The 27,468-nt window shown below is 27.5% G+C and overlaps 1 protein-coding gene across 1 annotated transcript; it reads right to left on the minus strand.

Annotated features, from left to right (window-relative positions):
• Positions 1 to 15,146: 15,146 nt before the first annotated feature.
• On the minus strand, positions 15,147 to 27,004 carry LOC122721276. Its single transcript, XM_043953849.1, has 9 exons — positions 24,191 to 27,004; positions 23,604 to 24,035; positions 22,772 to 23,533; positions 20,139 to 20,954; positions 19,364 to 20,053; positions 18,784 to 19,227; positions 17,989 to 18,702; positions 15,282 to 16,106; positions 15,147 to 15,161 (listed from the first exon to the last, which is right to left on the minus strand). The coding sequence occupies exons 1-9, from the start codon at positions 27,002 to 27,004 to the stop codon at positions 15,147 to 15,149; spliced, it is 7,512 nt and encodes a 2,503-aa protein (XP_043809784.1).
• Between the last annotated feature and the right edge of the window lie 464 nt (positions 27,005 to 27,468).

Below are 27,468 nucleotides of genomic sequence, written 5' to 3' on the forward strand. Positions count from 1 at the left end.
TATTAAATCAAAAAATTAAATTTGAGTATATTTGTAAAGAAAAATTTAGAATATAATTATTAAAATTAAAAAATTTAGATTTTATTTTACGTACAATTATTCTTTTTAAATTATACTAAACTATTAATTTATGGTGCTAATTAATATGATGGTTTATTATTTTCATTAAATTTAATTTTTCAATTTAATAATATGATATATATAAATTTAAGTAGGAATGTATATATTAAAACACGAATGAATTAAAATTATTTGCTATTATCTCTTATTGATAAATGTAATTAATTCAAAAGCCATAAATTAAAAAGGAAAAAAAAAAGAAAAGAAGGAAAGAAAGAAAAAGGTTATGAGTACATTATCATAAAAGACCACAAGTGTTTTTAAATAACTCCGATTAAAATAATATCATTCTAATTAATAAAATTTATTTATAAAATAATATTTAAAATAATGTAACTCAATTAATAAAACTATAATAATACTTAAATAAATTTGGAGTGTTTCTCTCTTCTGTCACACATTTATATCTATGAGTTTTATTTAAGGTGAGTTGTATAATTTTATATTCATTATATCACTTTTAAATATAATATAAAATTATATTATAAAAAATACTTAAATATTTACATTTTTATTATAAATATCATAACATAGATTTTGTAAAAATTATAATATTATAATTATGTATAAAAATTTTAAATATATAATTAACTTAATCAATCTCTACTTTGTCATTTTTATATGTATAAACCATTTCATTGTTAAGTATTTTCAATATAATACAAAAATTATAATATATATTTTATGATTTTTATACTCTTCTCATTTTAATATATAATATAAATTTATATGTAAATTAAAAAATAATAAAAAATTATATAAATTTATTATAGATAACAATTAAATTAATTAATATTTGATTAAATGATTTTTATTTTATTTCTAAATGTAATATATTATAGAGTTTTACGTGTTCTTAAGTATTTTAAAATAGAATAATTTTTATTAATATTATTATAAATATTTTAATATTTTTTTTATAAAATCCACTTAATTGAAAGGAAAAAAAGACTTTTATATATATGAAACTGTTATAATTTTAATCGGTTAGAGCTAATTTTTTAAAATTAAATTATAATAAAAATAATTATAAGAATTTAAGGAGTTAAAATTTATATAAACTCAATAATTAATTTAATTAATAAAATTTAAATTAAATTAGATTAAATTTTTTGAAAAATCTTGAATATCTATCTAATAAAATTATTATTTTTTATTAACTCTAATTCACATAAAATAACTAAAATTGGCTAAATATTAGAAAAAGAAAAATCTAAAATATCCTTAAAACAGAAAGTTAGACGGTTAAATAAGGCTACATAAACACAGTTAATCCATACTCGTATCAAAATTTATTAAACTTGGACAAATTTTCCAAAAAAAACAAAAACTTGGATAAATCTAAGATAAGCTAGTCAAACAGTAAAATACTTTTAAGAAGAGTTTGACTATCACCCCAGAGAAGCCATTATTTATCACTAAAAATATAAAAATATTTTTATTACTTGTTTTTTAAATTAAAACCATTAAAGAGTTAAAATTTTATTTATTTTTTCTCATTTATTAAAATTTAAAAATCACTTAAATTCTTAGTAATTTTTGTTCAAATTATTATATTCAACTATTTTTTTATCACTTTCATCCTTCAATTTCTATTTATTAAAATATTTCAATATTTGATAACTTCAAAACTTTCTTAAATGATTTTGCATTTAATTTTCACAAAAAAATTTTATATTTTTAACTATTTTTAAATGATATTCAATAAGCTAAAATAAATTGTAAATTTTTATAAAAAATATTTAAAAAAAATAATTTTTAGGAGTTTGATCATCTATTGGCTTTAAACTAAAATTTACGATAAATGAAATGAATATGGTTTTATATGGATTAAATATAGAGAATTTTAAAGTATTGATTTTAAAAATATAAGAATTGATCTATTAATTGTATAAAAATTCAGAGATTAAATTATAATTTTTTTAAAATGAAATATTTATCTAAATTTACAGGGACTTAAGTAGTTATGATAATATTTTAAATATTTAAAATATTTAATTTTTATTTAATTCATTTCATTGATTAATAAAATTATAAATAAAAAACTTTTAATTTAGGAATAACTAACTATAAAAAAGTTTAATTGGTTGATTTTAAAAATATAAAGATTTATTTATTAATTATATTAAAATTTAAAAATTAAAACATACTATCATAATAATTTCTTTTCATTTAAATTAAAATTTTATGTTAATAATTTTTTATTCTCTTTTTATTTTATCTTCTGCTCAAAATGAGAAAAAAAAGCATGTCTCCTTTTTTTTTTTTACTACTATTTCAAAATAATTTAAATTTTTTATTTTAATTTAAATGTAAAATTTTAATTATGAAAAATTAATTTTTGATAATATTATTTTTAAAAATAAAAAACTTTAAATATTATCATTATTTACAAATTAATCTTATATTTTTCCAAACTCATTAAAACATTCCTTATTTTTTATTTGATTAATAATTTAATCCTTTCATTTAATTTCAATTTACTTTCCATTAAAAAATTTGATCAAATAATAGAGATAAAGTTGAAAACCTAAAATTGTCTTCTCTCACCAACTCTCAGCAATTTTTCTCTCTTTCCTAAGTTCCAAATTGGTTGTTAACGGCTATTAATTTTGATCAATTGTTAGAAACATGTTAAAAAAAATCTTGAATTATTCTCATTTTAATGAAATATATCTCAAATTATAAAAAATTAATTAATACATCGTATACTAATTATTTAAATTTATCTATATTATTAAGTTAAATAATTAAATTTAATAGAAACATCTCGTTATTTTCTAGTCAATATTTTAAATTAATATTTTAATATAATTATAAAAAATTTTTAATTTTATCAATTTGAACAATTATTACTCTAAACTTTATTTTTTTTCTTAATAAATATCCAAAATTAGTTTTAATTTTCTTATATTTAATTTTTTAATTTTGATTCAATTTATTTATAATTTTAAATGATATATTTTATGAATAGATAACTTACTTCCTAATACTTTTTGCATTGATAATATAATTTATGCATCATTATAGATTATGAATATTAATGATGTTACCTCTAAAAAATCAAGAATCACATTTTCCTTATCTAGAAAAGCAATATCTTGCATAAAGAAAACCCTTCCACAATCTATTTTTGATATGATTTTTATGCTTGGCATCACCTTTGCGTTGATAATTCAATATTCTCTAGCATTCTTCTACACATCATCCAAAACATTAAGGATAACAATGTCAAGATCAAGAAGAGAATACATATAATGTAAGTATTCTAAGAAGTGAGAATTTGATTAGCTAATACATACATACAATTTCTGCAAATAATTGTTGTACATACTAATAAAATCTATATGATAAAATTAAAATAACAATTAATTTAATTTATCGAAAATAGCTACTTTTAATCTAATTTATAACTTATTTATTTTCTTCTAATAACCTCAGTCATTTTGAGTTAATTAAATTGATAGTAACCTTTTAACTATTATATTAAAATTAAAAAAAATTAAATTTGAGTATATTTATAAAGAAAAATTTAAAATATAATTATTAAAATTAAAAAATTTAGATTTTATTTTACATACAATTATTCTTTTTGAATTACACTAAACTATTAATTTATGGTACTAATTAATATGATGATCTATTATTTTCATTAAATTTAATAATATGATATATATAAATTTAAGTAGGAATATATATATATATATATATATATATATTAAAACACTAATGGATTAAAATTATTTGCTATTATCTCTTATTGATAAATGTAATTAATTCAATAATCATAAATTCAAAAGAAAAAAAAAAGAAAAGAAAAGAAGAAAAGGAAAAAAAACAAAAAAAGTTATGAGTCCATTATCATAAAAGAAAAGAAGAAAGGTTATGGCAAGTGCAGAGGTCTATTACAGTGGACTCCACAAATAAATAATCAATCGATTTTAATTATTAAAGACCACATATATATATATATATATATATCCACTTCCTTATCCTCTAATGACTATTTATATCTTAATTGAATTAATGTAATTTTGTGTAGTAAAAAAAAAAAAAAAAGAAAATCTAGAAGAAGAAGAGTTGTGGGCAAGTGCAGGGGTCCATTACTGGGTTTTTGTCTAATCAAATAAAAAAAAAACTCTATATTTATACCAGAACTTAAAACATAATTTTTTTTTAAATTAAAGTGAGAATATCGTATATCTATAAAATATGATAGTTTTTAATTTAATAAGTACAACATACTATTTAATCTTTATAATATAGAAAATTCATACTTAGTTGATCAATTTTAAAAATTGCATTAATTCAATTAAGGCTTTTCCCCTGTCCGCTGCCTCTTTGGTGAATCTGCTTGTTATTAAGGTATCGTTCTACCTTATGTATTTCTCCGCCCTTTTCATCAGCTCTGCCAGCGAAGTCGACGGTTTCCTGCTTAACGAGCCAAAGAACTCTGGGAAGGTCGTCCCTTTTTACATTGCTTCCACAGCTTGGTTTTCATTCAGCTCGGGGATTTGCAGGGCTTCCGTGTTAAAACGGGCGACGTACTCCCTTAAAGACTCATTTCTCCTCTACCTAACTGTCTCCAAGTAACTCGTCTTTCTGTCCGCAGGTACTCCGGCAATGAACCGGCTGATGAAGATATTGGCCAAATCTCCGAAGCTTCTAATACTTCTAGCCTCCATACTGTTAAACCACGCTCGTGCTGGCCCTGTGAGCGTAGTGGGGAATACCTTGCACATCAAGGCATCTGATAGAGTTTGCAGCTCCATGAAAGTTTTGTAGTTAAGGACATGTTCCCTTGGGTTTCCCGCTCCGTCATACGCCGCCATAGGTGGCATTATGAATTTCTTGGGGATAGTCTCATGTTGCACCCATTTCGAGAAAGGCGAGGACGTAAATAAGAGGGCTTGGTTATGGTCCTTCGCCCCCAACTCAGTTAGGAGCTACTCCATCAGTTTCTACAGTTTCTTATCTACATTCTCTTCTTCTTGTCTAGGCCTCTTCTCCAGATGATACTCTTCTTCTTGCGCTTCACTCTCCATCCTCCTGGTTATTCTGGCAGAATAACTGTCTGCCTCGTCGTTCTCTATCAACTCCCTCACTCTTATTCTATGAACTCTAGCTTCTGGTTCTTCTTCTCCCCCTTTCTCTGGTTTCTCTGCTGTTTATTTGAAGATGGTTAAAGGTAGGCTGAGGTTCGTTGGTTCGGGACTCTTCTACCACAGGCAACACATTCATTGGGGTACTGAGGCCCCTCTGCTGCATCATCTGCCCCAGCCAGTGAGCGGTGTTTTGCAGTTGAAGGGCCATGGTTTGGAGGTCTTGGTTGGATAGAGTGTTTCCGGGTGCATTGCCTACCAAGCTCGGCGAGGGATTGAAAGGGATTGGCGGTTGGTTGTTAGGAGTTGTGGGACTGGAAAAAGAGAACTGTTGCCTCTCCTGAGTAGAACTCAGGTCATTAGGGGTGTTGACGATATTATTTTCGTTATGGTTAGCCATTGTGGATCTCAGTGGGTGTTGTAAGAGTGGAACTCTGGCGATGAAAAGATCTCCTTCGTTCCCACATACGGCGCCAATTAATGATCTGAGATCCAGAAAATAGGGTTTTACAAGGGTTGAGTGAACTTAGTCTGAGAGGAGAATGCCTCTCCCCTTTTATTCTTTTCCTTTGTCTGTCAGTGACGTGTAACGGCCTTACTGCCATTGGGCCACCTGTCTCTACCATACAGATACGGATGTACGACAATATCAAATCTTTGCTCCATGCGCAACTGCCATTTAATTCTCCTCGGGTACGCATGCAGAGGGACCCACAAGGCGAATGGGTTGGCCACCTTTTCTCCTCCGGACTAGGCTGGGAGGTGAGATTAGGACTGAAATCCAGGGGAGGTCTGAGCTTAGGGCTGAAAGGACTGGACCGGCCCGATTGAGAGGTTTTAGAAGGAGTCCGGTCTTAGGGCTGAGTGGGCTGGACCTGATTCATGCAGGGGGCTTAAGAGCTTTCAGGTAAAGGGCTGTCATCATGGGTCGGGCCTCAGACCGGGGTGGTGAAATCCCGCGGTCATCACAAATTAATCTTATATTTTTTCCAAACTCATTAAAACATTCCTTTGATTAATAATTTAATCCTTTCATTTAATTTATATTTACTTTCCATTAAAAAATTTGGTAGAGAAAGAGTTTGAAAACCTAAAATTGTCTTCGCTCACAAACTCTCAGCAATTTTTCTCTCTTTCCTTAAAGTTCCAAATTGGTATCAATATCTTGTCAATAAAGGTAGTTAACGGCTATTAATTTTGATCAATAGTGTTAGAAACATGTTTAAAAAATTCTTGAATTATTCACATTTTAATAAAATATATCACAAATTATAAAAAATTAACTAATACATCATATACTAATTATCTAAATTTGTCTATATTATTAAGTTAAACAATTAAATTTAATAGAAATATCTCGTAATTTTCTAGTTAATATTTTAAATTAATATTTTAATATAATTATAAAAAAATTTTAATTTTACCAATTTTAGCGATTATTACTCTAAATTTTTTTTTTCTTAATAAATATTGAAAATTAGTTTTAATTTTGTTAGGTTTAATTTTTTAATTTTGATTCAATTTATTTATAATTTTAAATGATATATTTTATGAATAGATAACTTACTTCCTAACACTTTTTACATTGATAATATAATTTATGCATCATTATAGATTATGAATATTAATGATGTTACCTCTAAAAAATCAAGAATCACATTTTCCTTATCTAGAAAAGCAATATCTTGCATAAAGAAACCTTTTACAATCAATCTTTGATATGACTTTTGTGTTTGGCATCACCTTTGCGTTAATAATTCAATTGTTGTACATACTAATTGTTGTACATACTAATAAAATCTATATGACAAAATTAAAATAACAATTAATTTAATTTATCGAAAATAGTTACTTTTAGTCTAATTTATAACTTATTTATTTTATTCTAATAACCTCAGTCATTTTGAGTTAATTAAATCGATAGTAACCTTTTAATTATTATATTAAAATTAAAAAAATTAAATTTGAATATATTTATAAAGAAAAATTTAGAATATAATTATTAAAATTAAAAAGTTTAGATTTTATTTTACATACAATTATTCTTTCTGAATTATACTATGATTAATATGATGATCTATTATTTTCATTAAATTTAATAATATGATATATATAAATTTAAGTAGGAATATATATATATTAAAACACAAATGGATTAAAATTATTTGCTATTATCTCTTATTGATAAATGTAATTAATTAAATAGTCATAAATTCAAAAGAAAAAAAAAAGTTTATGAGTCCATTATCATAAAAGAAAAGAAGAAAGGTTATGGCAAGTGCAGAGGTCTATTACAGTGGTCTCCACAAATAAATAATCAATCGATTTTAATTATTAAAGACCACATATATATATATATATATCCACTTCCTTATCCTATAATGACTATTTATATCTAGAAGAAGAAGAGTTGTGGGCAAGTGCAGGGGTCAATTATTGGGATTTTTCCAATCAAATAAAAAAAAAAAACTCTATATTTATACCAGAACTTAAAAAATAAGTTTTTTTTTTTCTAAATTAGAGTGAAAATTATGTATATCTATAAAATATGATAATTTTTAATTATTTTTAAAAAAATAAAATAAATCTTACCATATTTTTAAATTTTGATAATGGTTATGTAATAAATTTAATAAGTAAAACTTACTACTTAATCTTTATAATATAGAAAATTCATAGTTAGTTGATCAATTTTAAAAATTGCATTAAAATATTTTTAATATTTTAAAAAATTATTAATTAGCCTTTTTATTAATTTTATCATTTAAATATTATAAAAAGATCTAAAATTTTATTAAAATTCCTCGAATACAAAGATGTTAATTATTAAATTTTTTAAAAATTTAAGAAATCAATTAATAAATTTTTTAAAATCATAAAAATTAAATAACAAAATATATAATGGCAAAAATTAATAAAAAAAATTAATTTATAAATTTTTTAAAATATTTAAGATATTTTAATATATTTTTTAAAATGAAAAAATAAACTGATTAATTTCTTTATATTACTAAGTAGCAATTTTTTATTTAATAATTATCATTACTCTTGCCACGCTTTTAAAATGTGATAAGAGTAGTATTATTTTATATAATAATATTATTATTACATATATATATAATATATAAAAATAAAAATTAAATATACTATTCTTACCGGACGTTTGAAGTACTGTATGGACAATATTTTATGTATATAATATTTAAAAACTTAAAACTTACAATCTTTTTAGTTACCAAATAATTTAGCCTTTAAATTTTTATTTTATTAATAAAATAATTATTATATTAAAAATTACATATTTAATTTGCAGTATAATCTACTATATAAATTTTAAATCCATAACCTTTAATTCTCTAATATTTAATTTATATCAAAATATTTTATAATAATTTTATATTAAATATTTTTTAAATATATTAAATTAATAATTTTAATACAAATAAATAAATTAATTTTAAAAATTTATATACATCTTTATTAAATTTGTAGATGTATGAAATTAAAAGTAATACAAATGCAAATACTTAAATAAATTACTTATATTAATATGATTGAAAAAAAATACTTAATGCAATAATGATATAAAATATGAAACAAGTTAGTTTTTAAAGTTGCATATTATTAATAAAATAATTATTTTTGTTAAATTTTAATGTTAGACTATAATAATTTAATTTTTTTATAGTTTTAATATTTATAATAATTTATTTTTTCAATTTAAATTAATTTTTTCAATTAATAGTTAACTAAATAAATTTTAAAACTTAAATTATTTACTAACTAAAAAATATAGAGTTGATGAGATTAGAAAATAAAGTTGTGCTGTGATTAGCAAGACCTGCAGGAAAGAGAGTGTGAGATGGTGGGTGCCCATGATAGCCACTCCGATACTCAAGTTAGTATATTGGAGGATAAGGCGAATATAATGAATTGCTTGGAAGTTGAGTGGTGTAAAAGAATAATTTACCTTTAGCTCTGTGATTCTTTTCCTTTTATATTATAAGAAGATAGAGGTAAATATAATATTTTCTTGATAATCCAGCGACGATGTGGCCGGCTGCTTGATAAGAGATATTATCAGCGAATAGATCGATAATTCCGCGATTATAGGCGTAATAGAGATACAGTGGACTGTTGTAACATCCTTAAACCTATAGTTAGAGTAGTGACATCACTATGTATGGGTTATGTTATTTCACTATTAGAGTAAGTGGCATTAGAGGAGATGCTAGATTACCTCGAGCTATTTAGGGGAAGTGCTAGCATAACTCTAACCTGCTAATAACTGAATCATAGAAAACTCAAATAAAGAAACGGACATATTCAGAAATAAAATAAACAGTATGATTAGCGAGGAAAAAATGAGTCACTTTTGGGAGGTGCTTAGGGTTTCCCGACGTACTTGCTTGAAGTGTTTATTAAAATCCGTCATGTTTACTTAAGTGAAAAGGATTTTTAAAGACTAAAACTATAATTTAATATCGAAAGTTTAAAAACTAAATTGAAACATGGTAAAGAGTTTAGTAGGTTAAAGTGTGAATATAAAAAGTTTAAAGATAAAATTCAATTTAGTATTTCATGTTTTTCACCTCTTCACCTAAACCCTTCATATGTTGAAAATATATTAAAATATCATTGACATTTTAAAAAGTCTACTAGTTAATTCCTCTATTAATTTTATCACTAAATATTTTACTATTTAGTCCCTATAATTTAGAAAAAATTATTAGTTGGTCCCTCAAATTATTAAAAAGTTTACTAATTAGTCCCTCCATATCAAGAGTATTTTATATATTATTTTATAATACTTAATGACTAAAATTAACGGAAAGTCTAACTAGTAGACTTTTTAAAATGTTAGAAACGTTTTAATGAAGTTTTCAAATAGCGAGAAGTGATCGATAGCGAATGATATCACAAAAGCAATTTATATTAAGTTTTAACTTTTTATTTTTAATAATTTAAATTTTATATATTTTGATTTTTATTATCTTTACTGAATTGAAATCTTAAATTTATTGAAATTTTTATTTGTTTATAGAGATTGAGTTTGAGATTTTCTTCCTTGAATTTTGACGAAATTAAATTTCAAACACTAAAGTGTTGAATTCGAAAAATAGAGGGACAAATATGTTAATTATGTAATATCTTAGGGATGAAAACGTATTTTTTCCTTCAATTCTTTGAAAGCGTGACCTATAAATTTGTAGGAATTAAATTTCAGGGACTAAAGTGTTGAGTTCTAAAAAGGGTAGTTCGGTCATTTTTTCTGTCACTAACGATATTTTTGATGGAGGGACCTATAATTTTGACGGAATTAAATCTCAGGGACGAAAGTGTTGGGTTCTAAAAATAGAGGGACAAATCCGTTAATTACGCTATACCTCGGGAACTAAAAAGTAATTTCCCTAATTTTTACTTCAAAAGAAAATAAAAATTTTTTTCGACCCTTATTATATCAAAAAAATATAAAATTATTATTGTATCTCTATAATAATTTGACGTAACTAATTAAATTGCCTTTGTATTTTATAAATTATATTAAAATGTCTTTATAATTTAATTTCATGATAACCGGTCATTTTTAATTATTTTAACTATTAGTCAATATAGTAAAATTTTCTAATTTCCGAAATACCCTCTATTAAAAATAAAATATGGTACTCCTCTCCTCCACTCTCTTCTCGGATTCCTCTCCTGTTGTGTCTCTTACTTCTTTAAAGTGGATAGATGCGTTTTCATTATTGTCATGTTTGAGTCTTCACTTAGTTGTTTTATCTCTATAGGAGCTAAAGTAGACACCCTTGAGATAGTCCTCTAGTGCGCTTTGGATAACTACTCCTACATTCTTGCTGAATGTCTTGCACACTTCAATTATTTTACCTATATCTTACATTACTATTACATTTGGTGTTACTTTTTTTTTGCATTAAAGACAACTCTTTGTCGAATTGTTGTTCAATAAGTGCATCTACACAAAGTTTTGTCTCTATAAGAACTCTTTTATGGTTCGGATAATGTGGTTTGGTTTCCAATAATAACTTCTTGTTTTGCTACTATGACTTGATTCATAGTTCAAAACTTGCTCTATCAACGTTGATAAAAAAAAAATAAAATTAGGTAATGTAGAATTGTATGTCCCATCAACTGATCAAATGAATGTTTTATCATTTGATAAAGGCGAGCAGTGTTGAATTTGTGCATTGAGAGTGATGTAGAAATGATCCAATTGAGCATACCAAAATATTGTTTCCTTGCTAAATTAAATTATTGTATTGAAACTCTAAAGAGTAACACTATGATCAAAAGTTTATGCGGTGTATTGTTAAAATTTTTTTTAGAGAATCCTAATTTGTAAATGATAGGTAGATAATAATGCTTCTTTATTAAGATTATTAAGTGTAGAAGAATTAAATCATAAAGTATTCATTATTCACTTTAAGTTCCTGTTTTTCTTTATTAATCTAATTCTTGAATTTTTTGCATTACATTCAGGTGAATAAGAAATAACAGTTTTATGAATTGTTTAAATAAAACATATTTGCTATTTTTATTTAATCTAATTCTTGAATTTTTTATTAATTAATTTTTTGTTTCAACTTTATATAAATGAAATATATTCAGAATTTCTCAAAAAATTTCCTAATAAATATACAAAAAGTTATATAATATTTTTTTTATTATATCTATTATATTTATTTTAAACTTTTTAAAATAATATATATTAAATTAAGCAATTCAAAGTGAAAGCAAGAATTTTTAGTTAATTTAGTTTTCACATAGCTTTCATATTCAATTAAGCATTTATTACTAATTTCAGAAATTAAACCATGATATCATATTTTTTAATATAATAAATATTGATATGTATCTAGCATATAGTAAGTGGTAGAAGATGGATTTTTATTCATCTTCTCATAAACATTAAGTATAAGAGTCCTTGCTTACCATAGCATTTGCACATAAAAATATTAATTTTTTTCATTATAATTTATTAATCTTTTCTCATAAAGCCACATAAATTAAGTTTGCTATCATATTGGGTTTACCAAAGAATTCACTAAAACCAAAACTGAAAATAAAAGCATTTCTACTTGTATAGATATATCTAGTCTACTACTCATTTTAGCATATTAGTCATAAGAATGCTCGAGAAATAATTGAAATAATTATATTTTATCTTTCAACTAAATTTGTTTTTGGCTCAGGAGGATTGTTATTTTTTTTTTATCATTTTCTTACAATGAAATGAGATACAGATGACTTAAATTTTCATAAACAAAATAATTTTCCTTCTTTTTAAACATGGGATTATTAGATTCAAGTACATAGTGAAATTTTCCATTTTCATATTTTTTTATAATCATTTCACAAATATGGAAATTTTTATGAATAAACCAACAAGTTCCTTTTATAATATTATATTTTTTTAATATTGTGACTTTTATTACTTTATGGTACTAATTTATTTTCACTTTTATATCTTTGTAATATACAATTTCATATTTTTAACACTGTATTTAGTAGTCATTGATTCATTAGAAGGTTTTTATTATAATAATAATATACATGAAAATAATTTATTAGAAAGTGCATGGTGAACTGTATGTCTATATAACTTATTTGAGTAAACCCACAACACCGACTATTTAGAAGATGATTCAGCTGGTTTTGTTCTTGTAATTTCAAAAGCAACTCCTTTCATATCTAGAATAGACAAGATTTATTCCTGCAATCTCTTGAAATTGTCTCCAATAAAATTTTTAATTTTGAATATAGTAAAGGAATAATTTTGAAAAGGGCATAGGTTAGGCAATGGGCATAGAATTCATAATGGCAGCTGCAACTTTTTATCAAGAAGTATTGTTTGTAACAGGAGGTTCCATCATACAAATTCCTTGAGATTATTGAAAAGAAAGAGTAAAAGATTGAGAAGAAAACAAATGAGAATACGAAACATTTTGTCCTTAAGAAATTTATTTACAGAAATTATGAAATCCCCTAAGGTATAAGAGGTGTTAATTGGAAACTATTGAAGTTAATGAGATTTTTTTTTAGAAAATTGATAAAAATGAAAGTTAAAATTTATCCTATTTTAGAAAGTCTAAAAGTTCACTTAGATACTAAGTATTATATTAATAAAGTCTAGATCTTTTAGTTTTTCATTAGTATGAATTATGTCTTTTAGGTTTTTTTAAAAAAACTTTTAGTTTTTTGTGTTGAGTTTATTATAATTTTGACCCTGTTTATTATTTTATGAAAAAGTGGTCAAGAATCATCTATAAATAGTACTTATAATGTGAAGAAACATAATGAGAAAGTAAATTTCAAAACTCTTTCTATTTTCTCTGAATTTGTAGTCTCCTAGTTTTAACTTTGGTACTAAAGCTCTTTATCTTTAAGAATTGTGGAGTTTTTGAAATATTATAAGTTTTTTGGTTATTGAGAGGATATTTTCTGTTAGTTTTTATGTGTTATTTTCACTATGTTATATCTCAGTTTTTCTCCAATTTATTCTCTAATATTTACGTAAGAAAATTATCAAATTTAGGCTATCAAAATAAAAGTTAAGGCGCGAGTAATGTTTTTGTAGAAAATTACTAAAACATATGAAAAACCACCACATATGAGACAAAATCCAATTATTGCTCAACTAAAAGAAGTAAAAGGCCAAAGACTTTGAACTACATTCATTTAGCAGTGTGAGGCAATTTTCTACAGAATCATGGTTTGAAAAATACTTAAAGAGGCATGGGATAGGTTGAAAAAAATTTGAAAATGGAAAAGGCTGAGCTGGTCAAAGACTACTCCTCCAGCATTATGGTTAATACCTATAATATAAGTTAATCGTACATAATTAAGTTCATGCCTCAAAATTATAAATAATTGATAATTTTACATTGAACAAAATATATAATTATATACATAAATAAAAGTTCATAAATTGAAAGGTAATATTTATTTTATTATAAAAATAATTTATTTAAATAGACAAGGCAAATTGAGAAAAGTAAATAAAAAAAATAGAGCAGGACACGTTAATAGAGGTGGTTAATAGAGGTGGCGGCATCATTGGCAAAATTGAAGCTATATTGACCGGTTTTGTGGACTAGTAAATCAGATCAGATTGTTTGGAGAAAATTTGAAGGTCCAAAAATATTTCATGAAAAATAAAAAAGCTGGTGAAACTATCCTTCAAGCAAAGTATAGAGATAGGAAGTTTACAACAAGAGATTCAAGGAAGAAGTCAAATGAAAAATCCAAAGAAGAAAAGTTAGTTATGTAACAACAAATCAAGAATTGTTATTGCACAGAATCCAATCTAACATGAAAGAATGAAGCACATTAAAGTCTACATGTTGAGATGTTCAAACACATTAGGCCATCTTGATTCCCAAATATATCACAAAGGCAGTACATTAGCACAAAATATAACTAATGCTGCATTCATGCATATTAAAAATCACCACAAAAAAACTTAACATACATCGTTCATTAAGCACTCGATATCACACCATCCCAATATACATGTTCTAGGAATATAAAGTAAACACAAACCAGTAGGAATATACAAAACAAAGACCAAAGTAGAAGTAATCATAGTTTGATAAGAATCCAATGGTAGATAGAAGCCATAATCCATGATTTTAGCCAAGTTGTTTTCAATAGTACCAAGCTCACATTAACCTAAGACATGGCATTAGTGGGGTTTGTTTCAGTTATAATTCCCAAAAAAACAAATATAGTAGGCTTTTAGCAATAGTAATATGAGGGCAAAATGATTCTTATAACATTTTAAAATCTTAGAAAAAAAAAAGCAATATCTTGCATAAATGCTTCCATTATGAATAAAGAAGCCCTTTCACAATCTACCTTTGATATGACTTTTGTGCTTGGCATCACCTTTGCGCCAATAATTCATTATTCTCTAGCATTCTGCACATCATCCAAAACATTCAAGGACAACAATGTCAGGATCAAGAAGAGAATACATGTAATGTAAGTATTCTATGGCTTAGAAAGAAGTGGGAATTTGATTAACTAACACATACATACTATTTCTGGAAACAATTGTTGTATGGAAGCATTGAGATTGCCATTCCAATGCCATTGGTCATCTTTTTGTACACCCAGCAGGCTGCTTGTGCTTAAGACTCCTTTTGAGAAAACCTGCAGCTTGGGGCATTGCTTAACAGTTACATTTTTCAAAAAGGGGAATTTGAAGTTGTGTTCTGATGAACAAAAGCAAACGAGGCTAGGCAAATAATGAAGTTCCAAACTTTCCAATTTTCTGAAGATAATATCCTCTTTCAATTCAATTTCATCTCCATCGTTTGCAACTATCTCTTTCAATCCATCACATTCTTTTATACTCATTGTTGTGAGTTGCACAAGACTTTTTGCTGTGGAAGATGTTACTAGACTAAGTAATCCATTGCATTTCAACACTTTCAACGTGATTAGATTTTGAAAAGTAGAGGATGGTGCTAAAGCAACCAGACTGTTACACCTCTCAACATGAAGAAGTTCAAGAGACTGTAGAACTTGGTCTAGCTGGGAGTCTTGGTTCCCTATATCTGTCAAATTAGGAAGGTTATTCAACGCTAGTACCCGTACCAGTCTAAGAACCTTAGCATATTTTTTCCTACCAACAGAGCCATCATATAGGAATAGCTTCTTGAATTGACTACAATCCACTTGAAGAATTTCCATAGGCTGAAATCTTTCAAGGAGATCAAATGGAAAAACTGCAGATTCATCATGAAAGCAATGTATCCCAATGTTTGTGAGTTTGTGAAAGAGATCAGCTGGAAACTGGCCTTCCAATATCATTGCCGCATCCTTTCTTGTTAGAGTTAACTTCTCCAAGTTGGAGACAACCTATAAAGATCAATCAAATGAAAACATGTTGAACATTCATGTTGCATCTAAAAGTTTGCAAATATATAGAAGAAATAACCATTTTGCACTCTTTTATAGCGAAAAAGGATCATTACAACCCATATTTAAATTTAATATGGTAATCACAAATTTTAACATATTATAACTATATTGTAAACTTCTATAATTACTTTCGTTAACCATTAATTTTCTCTTAGTTCCTTAGTATATTATAAGATGAAAAGACTTTAGAGTAAGTGTAAATACAATTAATATTATTTATTGACTTATTTTATGCATTTAAATAATCATATAATCCAAATTTGATAATTAATTTACTCGACAATCAATTTTTTTTTAGGATTAATTGTAAAAAAATCCATATTTTACCAATTTTTTATAATTTTACCTTATATTTTTAAAAATAGCCAATTTAAATTTATATATTTAAATTTTTAAAAATTACACCTAACTATTAAAATTTTCATTAACTTACTAACATAGATGTCACATCAATGCTATATCATCGCGACTTCATTACTACATTATTACTATATCATTGCAATATAATGCAAAATGATCATAAAAAAATTGTGAATTTCACAATATTTTGTAATTTTATCTTATACTTTAAAAATAAACAATTTAATTTTATACTTTAAAATTTCCACCAGTTATACCTATCCTTTAAAAAAATATTAATTTATTATTGTCTTATTAATAGAAATATCATATTATCATTCACGTACTATAAAATTGGATAAAAAAGTAAAATTTACTTCAAATTATATAATAGAGTCAAAATACTAAATTTCGTATGTCAATTTAAATTTACTCATAAACTATAATTAAAGATCAAATAAAACTATTAATCATCTTTTCTTTTTTTATCGTCAATCTATTTGATTTCATTTAATATTTTAATAATAGTTTATAACCAAACTTTTACTGAAAAATTAAATTTGAAAATTTTGGCATCAATATATAATTTAGGTGAAAATTTGACATTTTTATCTTATAAAATTATCGCTTACAGTTTTATTAATTTTAATAATTATAAAATTATCACTTACTGTTTTATTAATTTTAATAATTATTTTATAAATATAAACCCCATATAAATATAAACATCTCATATTTGATATTATACTGTAATAATATGGCCAGCTAACCGCGGCTTCTTCTATAACAAGTGTCGATAAGGAATTCAAATAGAAAAATTTTTTAAACAGTGGAATCAGAGTTCTCAACTGACATATCCGTCTTAAAAAAATGTGGCATCTATTTGAGTGGATTAATAGTTTTTATTAATAGCTTTTTCAATGCTTTGGTATGCTTCAGTATAATTGATGAAAATTTTAAATGTATAGAATTAAATTAGCTATTTTTAAAGTATAGGACAAAATTACAAGAAATTATAAAGTACATAATCTTTTTCAAGTATTTTATATTATATTATAATGATGTGACAAAGATTTGGCGATAATATAATACCTCAGTTAATGGACTAACTATTGAGTTTCTTTATACTATAAGAACTAAATAATAAATTACTCTTTTATACAAATTATATTATGATATATTTCTTTCAAAGTGTATTAAATAAATGAATATAAACACATTATTTTTCTATTTTTCACTTTATATTCCAGTAGATGTGTAAAACAAATTCAACCCCAGTGCTTCCTATATATAATAATAAATATAATGCTCTATTTTATTTAGCTTAGCTTTAGTGTGTAATAAGTTTCATGCTTACATGTGATTATCAAACTGACATTTGAAGATATTACTTATATATAAAATAAGACCAAAGTTTTTTTAAGATATGAAAAGGAAAATTTTAACGTTGACATGAGGAAAGGTGGACTGAGGCTCATACCTTTCTAAACGAGAAAAGCGGTTGGCTCTCCGTATCTGTCTCTAGTAAGTTCTCAGATTCAGGGCAAAAGATATTTAATTTCTCACAGTGATACACAATTAAATGCTTCAGTAATGAAGTTTCCAAAGTGTGTATTCCTGAGTAGAAGCACTTGAGTTCATTTAATTCCCGAAGAATCAATAACTCTAAGCAAGGAAAAAGAAACTCTATACTTGCTTCTGTTCCTTGGTCCTGAGCAACAATTTCCTCCACCCCACCACAACTTTGCACATTTAGAGTCTCTAGCTGCAGCAAATTTTTAGCTATCGTAGCTGGGAAAATAGCTTTTAGATTTGGACAATCCCAAACCACCACTGAACTTAGGTTATCAAACAAGACAAGTCCCATAGGATCCTTATTCCATACATGCTTCAAATTAGGGAGGTTTCTTATGTTCAGATTTCTCAACTGAATGGTCACTGTTTCTTTCAATTTTATTATCTCTTGTAGATCAAATACCTCTTCCAGTGAATCACAATTGCCTATGATCAAATCCTCAAGATTCTGGAGGCGTCTCAACAACATGGATGGAAAGATTTTAAGTAGTTCTTCACAGTGCTCTGCCGTTAATGCTTTTATTTTGCAAAAAGAATCTGAATGGAGTTGATTATGCCATAGCATGTTCAAATAATCCATGTTAAGAATCTGCATTTTCTCCAAGTTTGGGAATGCAACCTGTATCAAAAGTCAATAGTCTCGGTGAATAAGCAAAAGGCTACATGTTAAGAATCATTGTTAAGGGAAGGAACAACATACCTTTTCATCAAATAAAGCAGAGTTTATAATTTCGAGTTCATTATTTGATGTTGGAGAATTGGAAACAAATGTTCTCATTTGAGGGCAGTTTTGTATGCAAATCTCTTTTAAGGCAGAGCATTCAACTAAATTAGTTGTGCAGAATCGGGTGAGTTTTGGCAGATCTTTGAGCTTCAGGGACTCTAGTTGATGGAGTAACATGATTTCTTCATCCAATCCCTCCCTGAGTATCACTTGCTCCATCATCTTACAATTGCATACCTCAAGTCTCTTCAGATGCACAATACTTGATGATGATAATAGATATTTTAGACTCCTACATCCATCCACAATCAAGCTTGTTAAATTCTCAGTATAAGAGGACATCTTCAAGTGTTGAGCATGCCACATCATCTCAACATCAATTGATGACAGTTTCAGGTCCTTCAGATTAGGAAAAAATACCTGCAGTGAAATGTTTTGCTTAATCACCATTCGTCCATATTTTCTAAGACTATCACTAGTCACTATATACTTCTTATGCCAGAAATTAAAGCATACTCAAAGTAAAGTTCTTAACAATTAGAAATAGACTACCAACCTTTCGCTCAACAATTTTATCAATTGCTGCATCTGCTTCCCTAAAGAATGAACAAGTGAATGTGGTTGGGCAATCAACTACAGCAATCTCTTTCAGAGATGGACAATGCACAGTACCGCTGCCGGAACTGAAATTGATTAATCTGGGCAAGGATTCAAGAATAATGGAGTTTAGTTGAGGAAATCTAATCTCATCCATAGATTCTTCTGTGATGATTTCTTCAACCATAGCACAACTTTTCACTTCAAGCACTTGGAGTTGCTCAAGGCCACAGCAGATGGTAGGAGTAAATATATATCTCAAACTGCTACAATTGTAGATTTTGAGCAGTTTAAGGTTTCTGAGATCTAAAATTCCTTTGGGAATCTCAATCCACACAAGCCTCAAAATTGGAAGATTTATCAATTTTAGCTCACTCAACTTGAACAAATTCCCAAATGGTCCATCAAAGTTTGGCCATTCTAGGCCAAATACTTGTTCCACTGAATCACAATTTCTGACCTCAAGCTTTTCCAAATCATTTAGAATTGGCAGTAGATTGGATGGAACAGCAACAGAGGAAAATGCAACCTCGTCTACTTCCAAGGAACTTAAATTGTAAAAGAAATTGACTGGAAGTTGGGTTTTCCATGCCTCTTTTAGTTGAGAAAATTCAGAGAGTTTCAAATGTTGTAGGCCATTGAATCCAACCTACCAAAGCAAAACAAGGAATTAATGATTATGTAAACAAAAATTACTTCAAGTACCTAACTATTATCTAGAGCAATGAACTTACCTTATCTGCATACAATTGTTTTATAGTGGAATTAAGATCCCCAACCCAACGCCACTTATCTCTTTCTTCTGTCAAATTTACTCTCTTTAGCCTTGGTGTGCTTATAGATCCTTGAGAAAAAACCTTCATTTTAGGGCACTGTGAGAGATCTACAACTTCCAAAGCTGGAAATTTTAATGTGCAACGTGCGGATGAGCAGAAAGTTTCGAGGCTTTTTAAGCAGTGAAGTCTCAAAGTTGTTAATTTCCACAAAATAATCTCATTTTGGGATTGGAAATTATTTTTGTCGCTTGACACAATTTCTTCAATCGTATCGCTTTCTTCTATAATCATTGTAGCGAGATTGTGCATACTTTCAGCAGTAGAAGAAGATACTATGCTTGACAATCCATTACACCTCCTCACAATCAGAGTCGTAAGATTTTGGAAAGTTGCAGAGGATGGTGCCAGATTAGTCAAACCATTGCAACTCCGTATTTGAAGAGTTTCAAGATTCTGAAAAAATGGAGAATCTTGATTCCATACATGTCTAATATTAGGAAGCCGAGTCAGCTGTAAGCATCGGATCTGTGATAGAACTAGATCATGACCATGACCATGTTGCAGTAATTCTTCGAAATAGCATTCTCTCAAAACAAGTTTTTCCAAATTTGGAAACTTCTGAAGAAGATTAAGTGGCAAATTCAAGAAAGAATAACCAAAGCTTTGCAAGTGAAGAAATTTTAGTTTGACAAAGAGATCCATTGGAAATTGGCTTTGTTGTATCATTGCAGCATCCTGGTCATTTATTACTAATTCCTCCAAATTGCCAATAATCTGTTAATCATTCAAAAGAAAAAGTAGTTAGATCGAGGCAAAACAATTGAGAGGGATGAAATCAAGAACGAAAGCTTTTATAAAATATAATTAAATTAAAATTTTGAAATGTTTATACAAATCAAAATTACAAGATTGTTAAATAAAAAAATTAAAGTCTTTTTTGCACTTAGAAAAGAAAAGGATAGCATTATATGTAAGGGAATAAAATTTAGTTTTTAATTTCTTACAATGAAAATATTAATAAATTATTTTAACATATTGAGAATTAGAATTTTATAATATAATAAATTATATATTTATTTTGATATAATAAATTATGCAATGAGATTACGTTGATATATAAATGCATTATAGATAGGTTTGCTATTTTATTTTAAAATGCTTTTTTTTAATTTATTAAATAAAAAATCTATTATTAATAACGTTATAATCAAATACCATATAAATTTTAAAAAGAAATAAAATATATTAAAAAAGACTATAAATTATAAAATAATTCAATGAAGTAGTATAATAAACAAAACATGAATATTTTCTTTAAAAACTAACTAAAATATATTTTAATGTTCTTTTTTAATAAAATTTAATAGTAGTAAATTAACATTTTCTTTAAAAACTAACTAGTAATAGCAATTAAAGCTAAATTTAATTAATTTATTGTTCTATATATTATAATTATTGATAAGAAACATAATTGAAAAAAAAAGAAAAAAAAAGAAACCGATAGTATATAAATTAAAAAACATAGGCCCAAACCGATAGTATCCATTTTTACAAATAAATTCTGTATATTAAATTTATTATGTATGATTTCAATATACTTATATATTTACATGCAATTAAATATATAGTAATAAATAATATATTTATTTATAATAATAAATGATATATATATATATAATTTAAAATACACACAACATATTTTAAAACTTATAATATACATAAAAATACGCATAAGGGATGAACTCATCAATCGATTAATATACTTTTAAAATATACATAAAAATACTAAAAGACCATTAATTTTTATGTCATTTATTATAACTATAAATTTTACTAAAAGTAAAAAATAAAAATTACAAAAATGGATTACAAATAAATATTATAAAAATATAAAAGCCCCGTCTGAACTTGAAAAATGAAAATAAATAATATTATGTGAATGAAAATATATATTTTTATTTTTTCAATGATTTTATTATAATGCTAAAATTTTAGTATTATTTAATAAATTGACAATTTAAAATTTATAATATAATAAAGACTCAGTATATAATTTGCCCTTCAACCTTTACACAGAAAGATAGTGGCACCTTGATATTTTTTTAGCAAAATTTTTAACACGTAAAACTTATAAAAATATAATTATTTAATCATTATACACATACAATTTACCCACATTTTAAATTTTTAAAAATTAAATAATTATAAAAATTAAGATATTAAATAGTTAAATTTTTATATAAGTTAAGTGTCAAATGTTAATAACAAAAACATCATAATACCAACTGATTTTTTATATAAATATCAAGAGTTACATTTATTTTTTATACAATCTCAGTAATCTTTTGTAATTTTATAATTATTATTATAAAATAAATTATTTATTTTGTGATGTGTGGACAGCATAATTAACAATTGAGTTAATTATTTTTAGAATTAAATATATTAATTAACTGTAATTAAGTGAGAATTAATATTGTTGACCAAAATTATAACTAGATATAAACATTAGGTCAATTCATTCAAATGCAAAATAACATAATTATTGGCATTTTTCAGCAAATTAGCCAAATAAATATAGCGACACGTACCTCTCTAAATGAGAAAAGTGGTTGTGGAATTTGAAGCTCCAGTTCGTCCTCTTGCTTATCCATGAGCATTTCTTGTATTTCTTGAGATTCAAAATTGAAAGTTTGCAGATTTGCGCAGAAAAACACATTTAAATGTTTTAGTTGTGGACAGTCTAGAGTGTGCTTTCCTGAGTAAAAATACTTCATTTCATCTAATCCCACAAGGACCATGGTCTTTAGCCCACGAAATTCAAACTTGGGAATAATAGCAAGTGCCTCTGCTCTTTCCTCCTTAGTAACGATTTCCTCCATTCCACAATCACCTATGCTTAGAAATTCAAGATGCGGTAGACATTGAGCTACTGAAAATGGGAAGAGTTTTTTCAAATTTGGACAATACCAAGCACACACTTCACGTAGGTTATAAAAGGAGAGAATCCCATGAGGATCCCTATTCCATATTTGAATTAAATTCGGAAAATTCTCAATATCCAAAGTTCTCAATTGAGTGTGCCTTACAACATGTACTTCTCTTTCTTTTATTATTGCTTGGAGATCAAACACCTCTTTCACTGAATCACAATTTTTTACGGTTAATGATTCTAGATTCACCAAGAACTTTTCCAACAATTTAGACGGAAAGATTTCCAGTAGCTGTTTTCCATTTAGTACCTTTAGCACTTTTAATCTACCAAAGGAATCTGCTAGGACTTCATCACACCATATCATCTTCAACATATGCATGTCCTCAACATGCAATTCCTCCAAATTAGGAAACCAAACCTAAAAATACAAACATTAGAGAAAAATATTTTAAATATGACATGAAGGAAGGATTGATAAAGATTAGAACCTTTTCATCGAAGAGAGCTGCGTTCACTTGTGTGGAGACAAATGTTTGCAAACGAGGACAATTCCCCATCTTCAACACTTTCAAGGAGGGACATTCAATTAACTTAGCTATGCAGAACCTTACAAGCTTGGGAAGACCTTTGAGCTTTAGAGAGTCTAATTTAGGTAATAATATTTTGCTCATCGTTTCTCCTTCTCCTGCTGCAAGTATTACTTCTTCCATAGATTTGCAGTCACATATCTCAAGCACTTTAAGATGTGCAAGACTTCCAACAATAGAAGATGTGAATAGAAAGTTCAAATTCCCACACCCATCTACAATCAATGTTGTTAATTTTTCAATACTCGGAGACAATGCTTTATGTTGACAAGGCCATATCATTTCCACATTAATTCCAACCAAGTTCATGTCTGCCAAATTAGGAAATCGAATCTGCAGGCACAATTTTTATTTCATGAGAAATATAATATTATCATTTAAAAGGAAGCCTGACAGAAGTAACAGAAGATTAGAGAATTAAAAAGTAAATTTCTTTAATGTCTAAAACATAGATAATTAGCAAAACAAAAATAGAGAGTGGATGAAACCTTTTCGTTGAAAAGTGCCACCAGAACTTCCGCATCAGCTTCACATACAATTTCATTGGAGGCCGTAGAAGCTATTTCTTGATTTCGTGCTCTTTGGGATGTAGAATGCACCTTCACTTGGGAACAAAAGCTTGTAAATCGGGGTAGATTTTCCAACGTTAAGGATCGCAGTTGCGTCAACTCACATTCTTCATCATCTTCACCTTCCTTAGCTACTATCACTTGTATAATTTCGCAATTATTCACATTCACTTCTTCTAGCTTCTTAAGGACATTAAACATAGAAAATGAGAAGAGACTCCTCAATGCATTACAATTTTCTACCTTTAATTTTCTCAAATCGCTAAAAGATCCCACTGTATAAGGCCCTCGATAAATCTTCTCCAAATTATTCAAATTGTGAAGAAATAATGACTCCAACTTGGGAAAAGCAGTGAAATAGTTCATTTTCATCCAGTCTACGATATATTGAATATCAAGGCTATTTTGAACATGAAGATGCTTTAACTCAGGAAAGCCTTGATCATCTAATTCATACAGAACACTTCTCACGCCCTTCAAGTCGTCCAAATATAGACTTTCGGTTTTCATCAGCAACACTTTTACTCTCTCCAACAAGGCGCTTCTATTCAGCTTGAGTTTCAATGATCTTGAGGTCTCATACTCATTATTAGCCCAATCCCACCCATCTCCAATGAATACTCTAAAACTTTCCAATTTTTCAGAAAATATATCTTTAGGCATGATATTTGCATCTATGATATGTATCTCAAGAGTGGACAATTTTGACAAAAGCTTCAATTCGGACAAGTTAGCGTTGTTGCTTCCTTCATCATGCCCTTCACCCTCCCATTGCACAAGGCTTCCCCCCAAGTATAATTCCTCCAATTGGGCTAGTGTTGATAGGACATTTGGCGGAATCACTTTAAGTCTTTGACATCTACTCAAATCCAAAAGTCGCAAACAAGTCAATTTTCTTACTTCATTCGGCAATTGAATAATTTTAGATCCCATCAAGCTGAGAACTTGCAGCTGTTTTAGCTCTCCAATTGCAGCTATGTCTTCCAAATCACAGAAATCCAAGCATAATGTTTGGAGGTTCTCAAGAGATTGAAGTGAGGAAGGCAGTGGTGACAAATTTATTTCCGTCAAATCCAAGACTTTGAGTTCTTTCATTCTACTGAATAAATTCTCTGAGATTTTAATTGTGAGATCTTGATTGAACAAAAAAAATGACTTGAGTTTTGGGCATTCAAATACTTCAGGGAGCTTAGGGATTTTGCAATATGCCAAAGAGATTGATGTGCACTGCTTAAAGAAGTCCTCGTTCGGCCATTCTTCCAATTCAGCTTCATATGCTGCAGCGAGCACTTGATCGTGCTTGGACACAAATGAGGCTGCAAAGCTGTGAACCACATCATGCATTTTGACTCGCTTATGGTCCCCATCTTCAAGTAACAAACAAGACAGCTTTAGATCACTGATTACTTTAAGCAGTCTATTTCTTGTTGCTTCTACTGTGATGAGTTCATTATATAAGCCCAACCCCACTACATATTTCAACAAGTCTTGGATGAGCACAACAGGTCTGAGTTGTCCTAAAAGTAGCAACAAAGACTTCTCCTCATTTCTCAAAAAGTTGTAACTTAACTCTAGGGCTGAGTAAAGTCTCTCTTCATATCCCTTGCCATCAAATTTTTTAAGACTTTCCAATGTATCCTTCCATTCAAACAACTGCTTGTTTTTCAATGCCGTCGCTACTGTCACAATTAAAATGGGCAAGCCTGCACATCTCTTTGCTACTTCCATAGCTATAGATTGTAAGTTGGAATCTTTAAGGTCTCCCACCTTCTTCTCAAATAGATTCCATGCCTCTTGATGCTCTAAAGCTTCAAGCCTTAAATCTCTCTGTACACCCATTTCCGACAATACAGATTGATTTCTGGACGTCATAAGTATTTTGCTTCCATTATGATCAGTGCCGTAAGGAATTCCTATCTCATCTAGTTTGATTGCTGCCCATATATCATCAAGAATTATTAGAATTTTCTCCTCCTTTTTTATTCGCTCACTCAATCGAGCTGCTCGTACCTCAATAGAGACTGCACCAAGTTCGAAGTGTAGCCATTCTGCAATTTCTTGCTGAACACTTCTCAAATCCACCATGTGGGTGACATTTGCTTTAACCACCAATTTGAAGATTCCGAGTTCCCTGACCAGAGTGGCAATGTGTTTCACAAGTGTGGTTTTACCCACGCCTCCCATTCCGTACACTCCAATGAGATTGACGTGAGCATCTTTTAAAGCATTCAAGATTTCATCTACAACAGATGTTCTTGATTCAAAGGCTTCACACTCTTTGACTGCCCCTATGCCCTGTGGTGGAGCACGGTAGGAAACTCTGGGAAAATTTCCCCCTTCTCGGGCTCCAACAATGATTGGTATTTCTTTACTGGCTTTTCTACTAATCTGGTGGCGCGTGATCAAATTTGGACACAATCCCATGAAGCACCTCCTTTTTCCTCCATCTTTATGTTGAAGAAGAATTTTATCTGCATCTTCAGCGACACTATCCACCTTAGCCAACCAATGCTGAACATCTTGTTCAATTTGTTCTAGTGGATTCCGCCCAGCCACCTCCACAGTGTGCTTAACCCTTTGTTTTGCATCACTGAGCTTTTGAACTTCTTCTTCGAGATTGTGGATGTTGGCACTGTAGTTGAATACATATTTGATCTGACGCACAACAGGATTAACCAACAGTTCGAAAACTTTGGATACAATGGGATCCACCACTAAGCTTGCAAACTCCATTTGCTGCTTCTTTTTTTTTGTTTGTAGAGAATAACAGCTACAGGTTACTAGAATAAAAAGAGAGGTGAAAACGAACAGAGTTGACTGTCTAAGATAAGCAAAGAAAATAAATAATTAACGCTCATACAAAATCAAATGTGTAATGTAAAACAAACTCTTAAGTAATTTGCAAATAATAAGCAGGTAAAATAATAGAGTAGAGATTTCTAAGTATATATTTTAAATAAAAACAATATATAATGAAAGCATCTTTTGTTTTTACTGAGAAAAAAGTTTAAAAAAATAATTAATATTAAAATCAAATGCAAAACCCACTTTTTTAATTGAGAAATAAAAAGCAAAAGAATTCTAAAATAAGTCTATCTTAAAAATGAGACAAAGATACTATAGAATTGAGTGATAAAAATAAAAGGAGAGCTTGTTACCTTTAGCAATCAAAGAGAGACAGATCCAGCAAGATGATC

The sequence above is a fragment of the Manihot esculenta genome, chromosome 2, assembly GCF_001659605.2.
Source record: "Manihot esculenta cultivar AM560-2 chromosome 2, M.esculenta_v8, whole genome shotgun sequence".
Taxonomy (NCBI): Eukaryota; Viridiplantae; Streptophyta; class Magnoliopsida; order Malpighiales; family Euphorbiaceae; genus Manihot; species Manihot esculenta.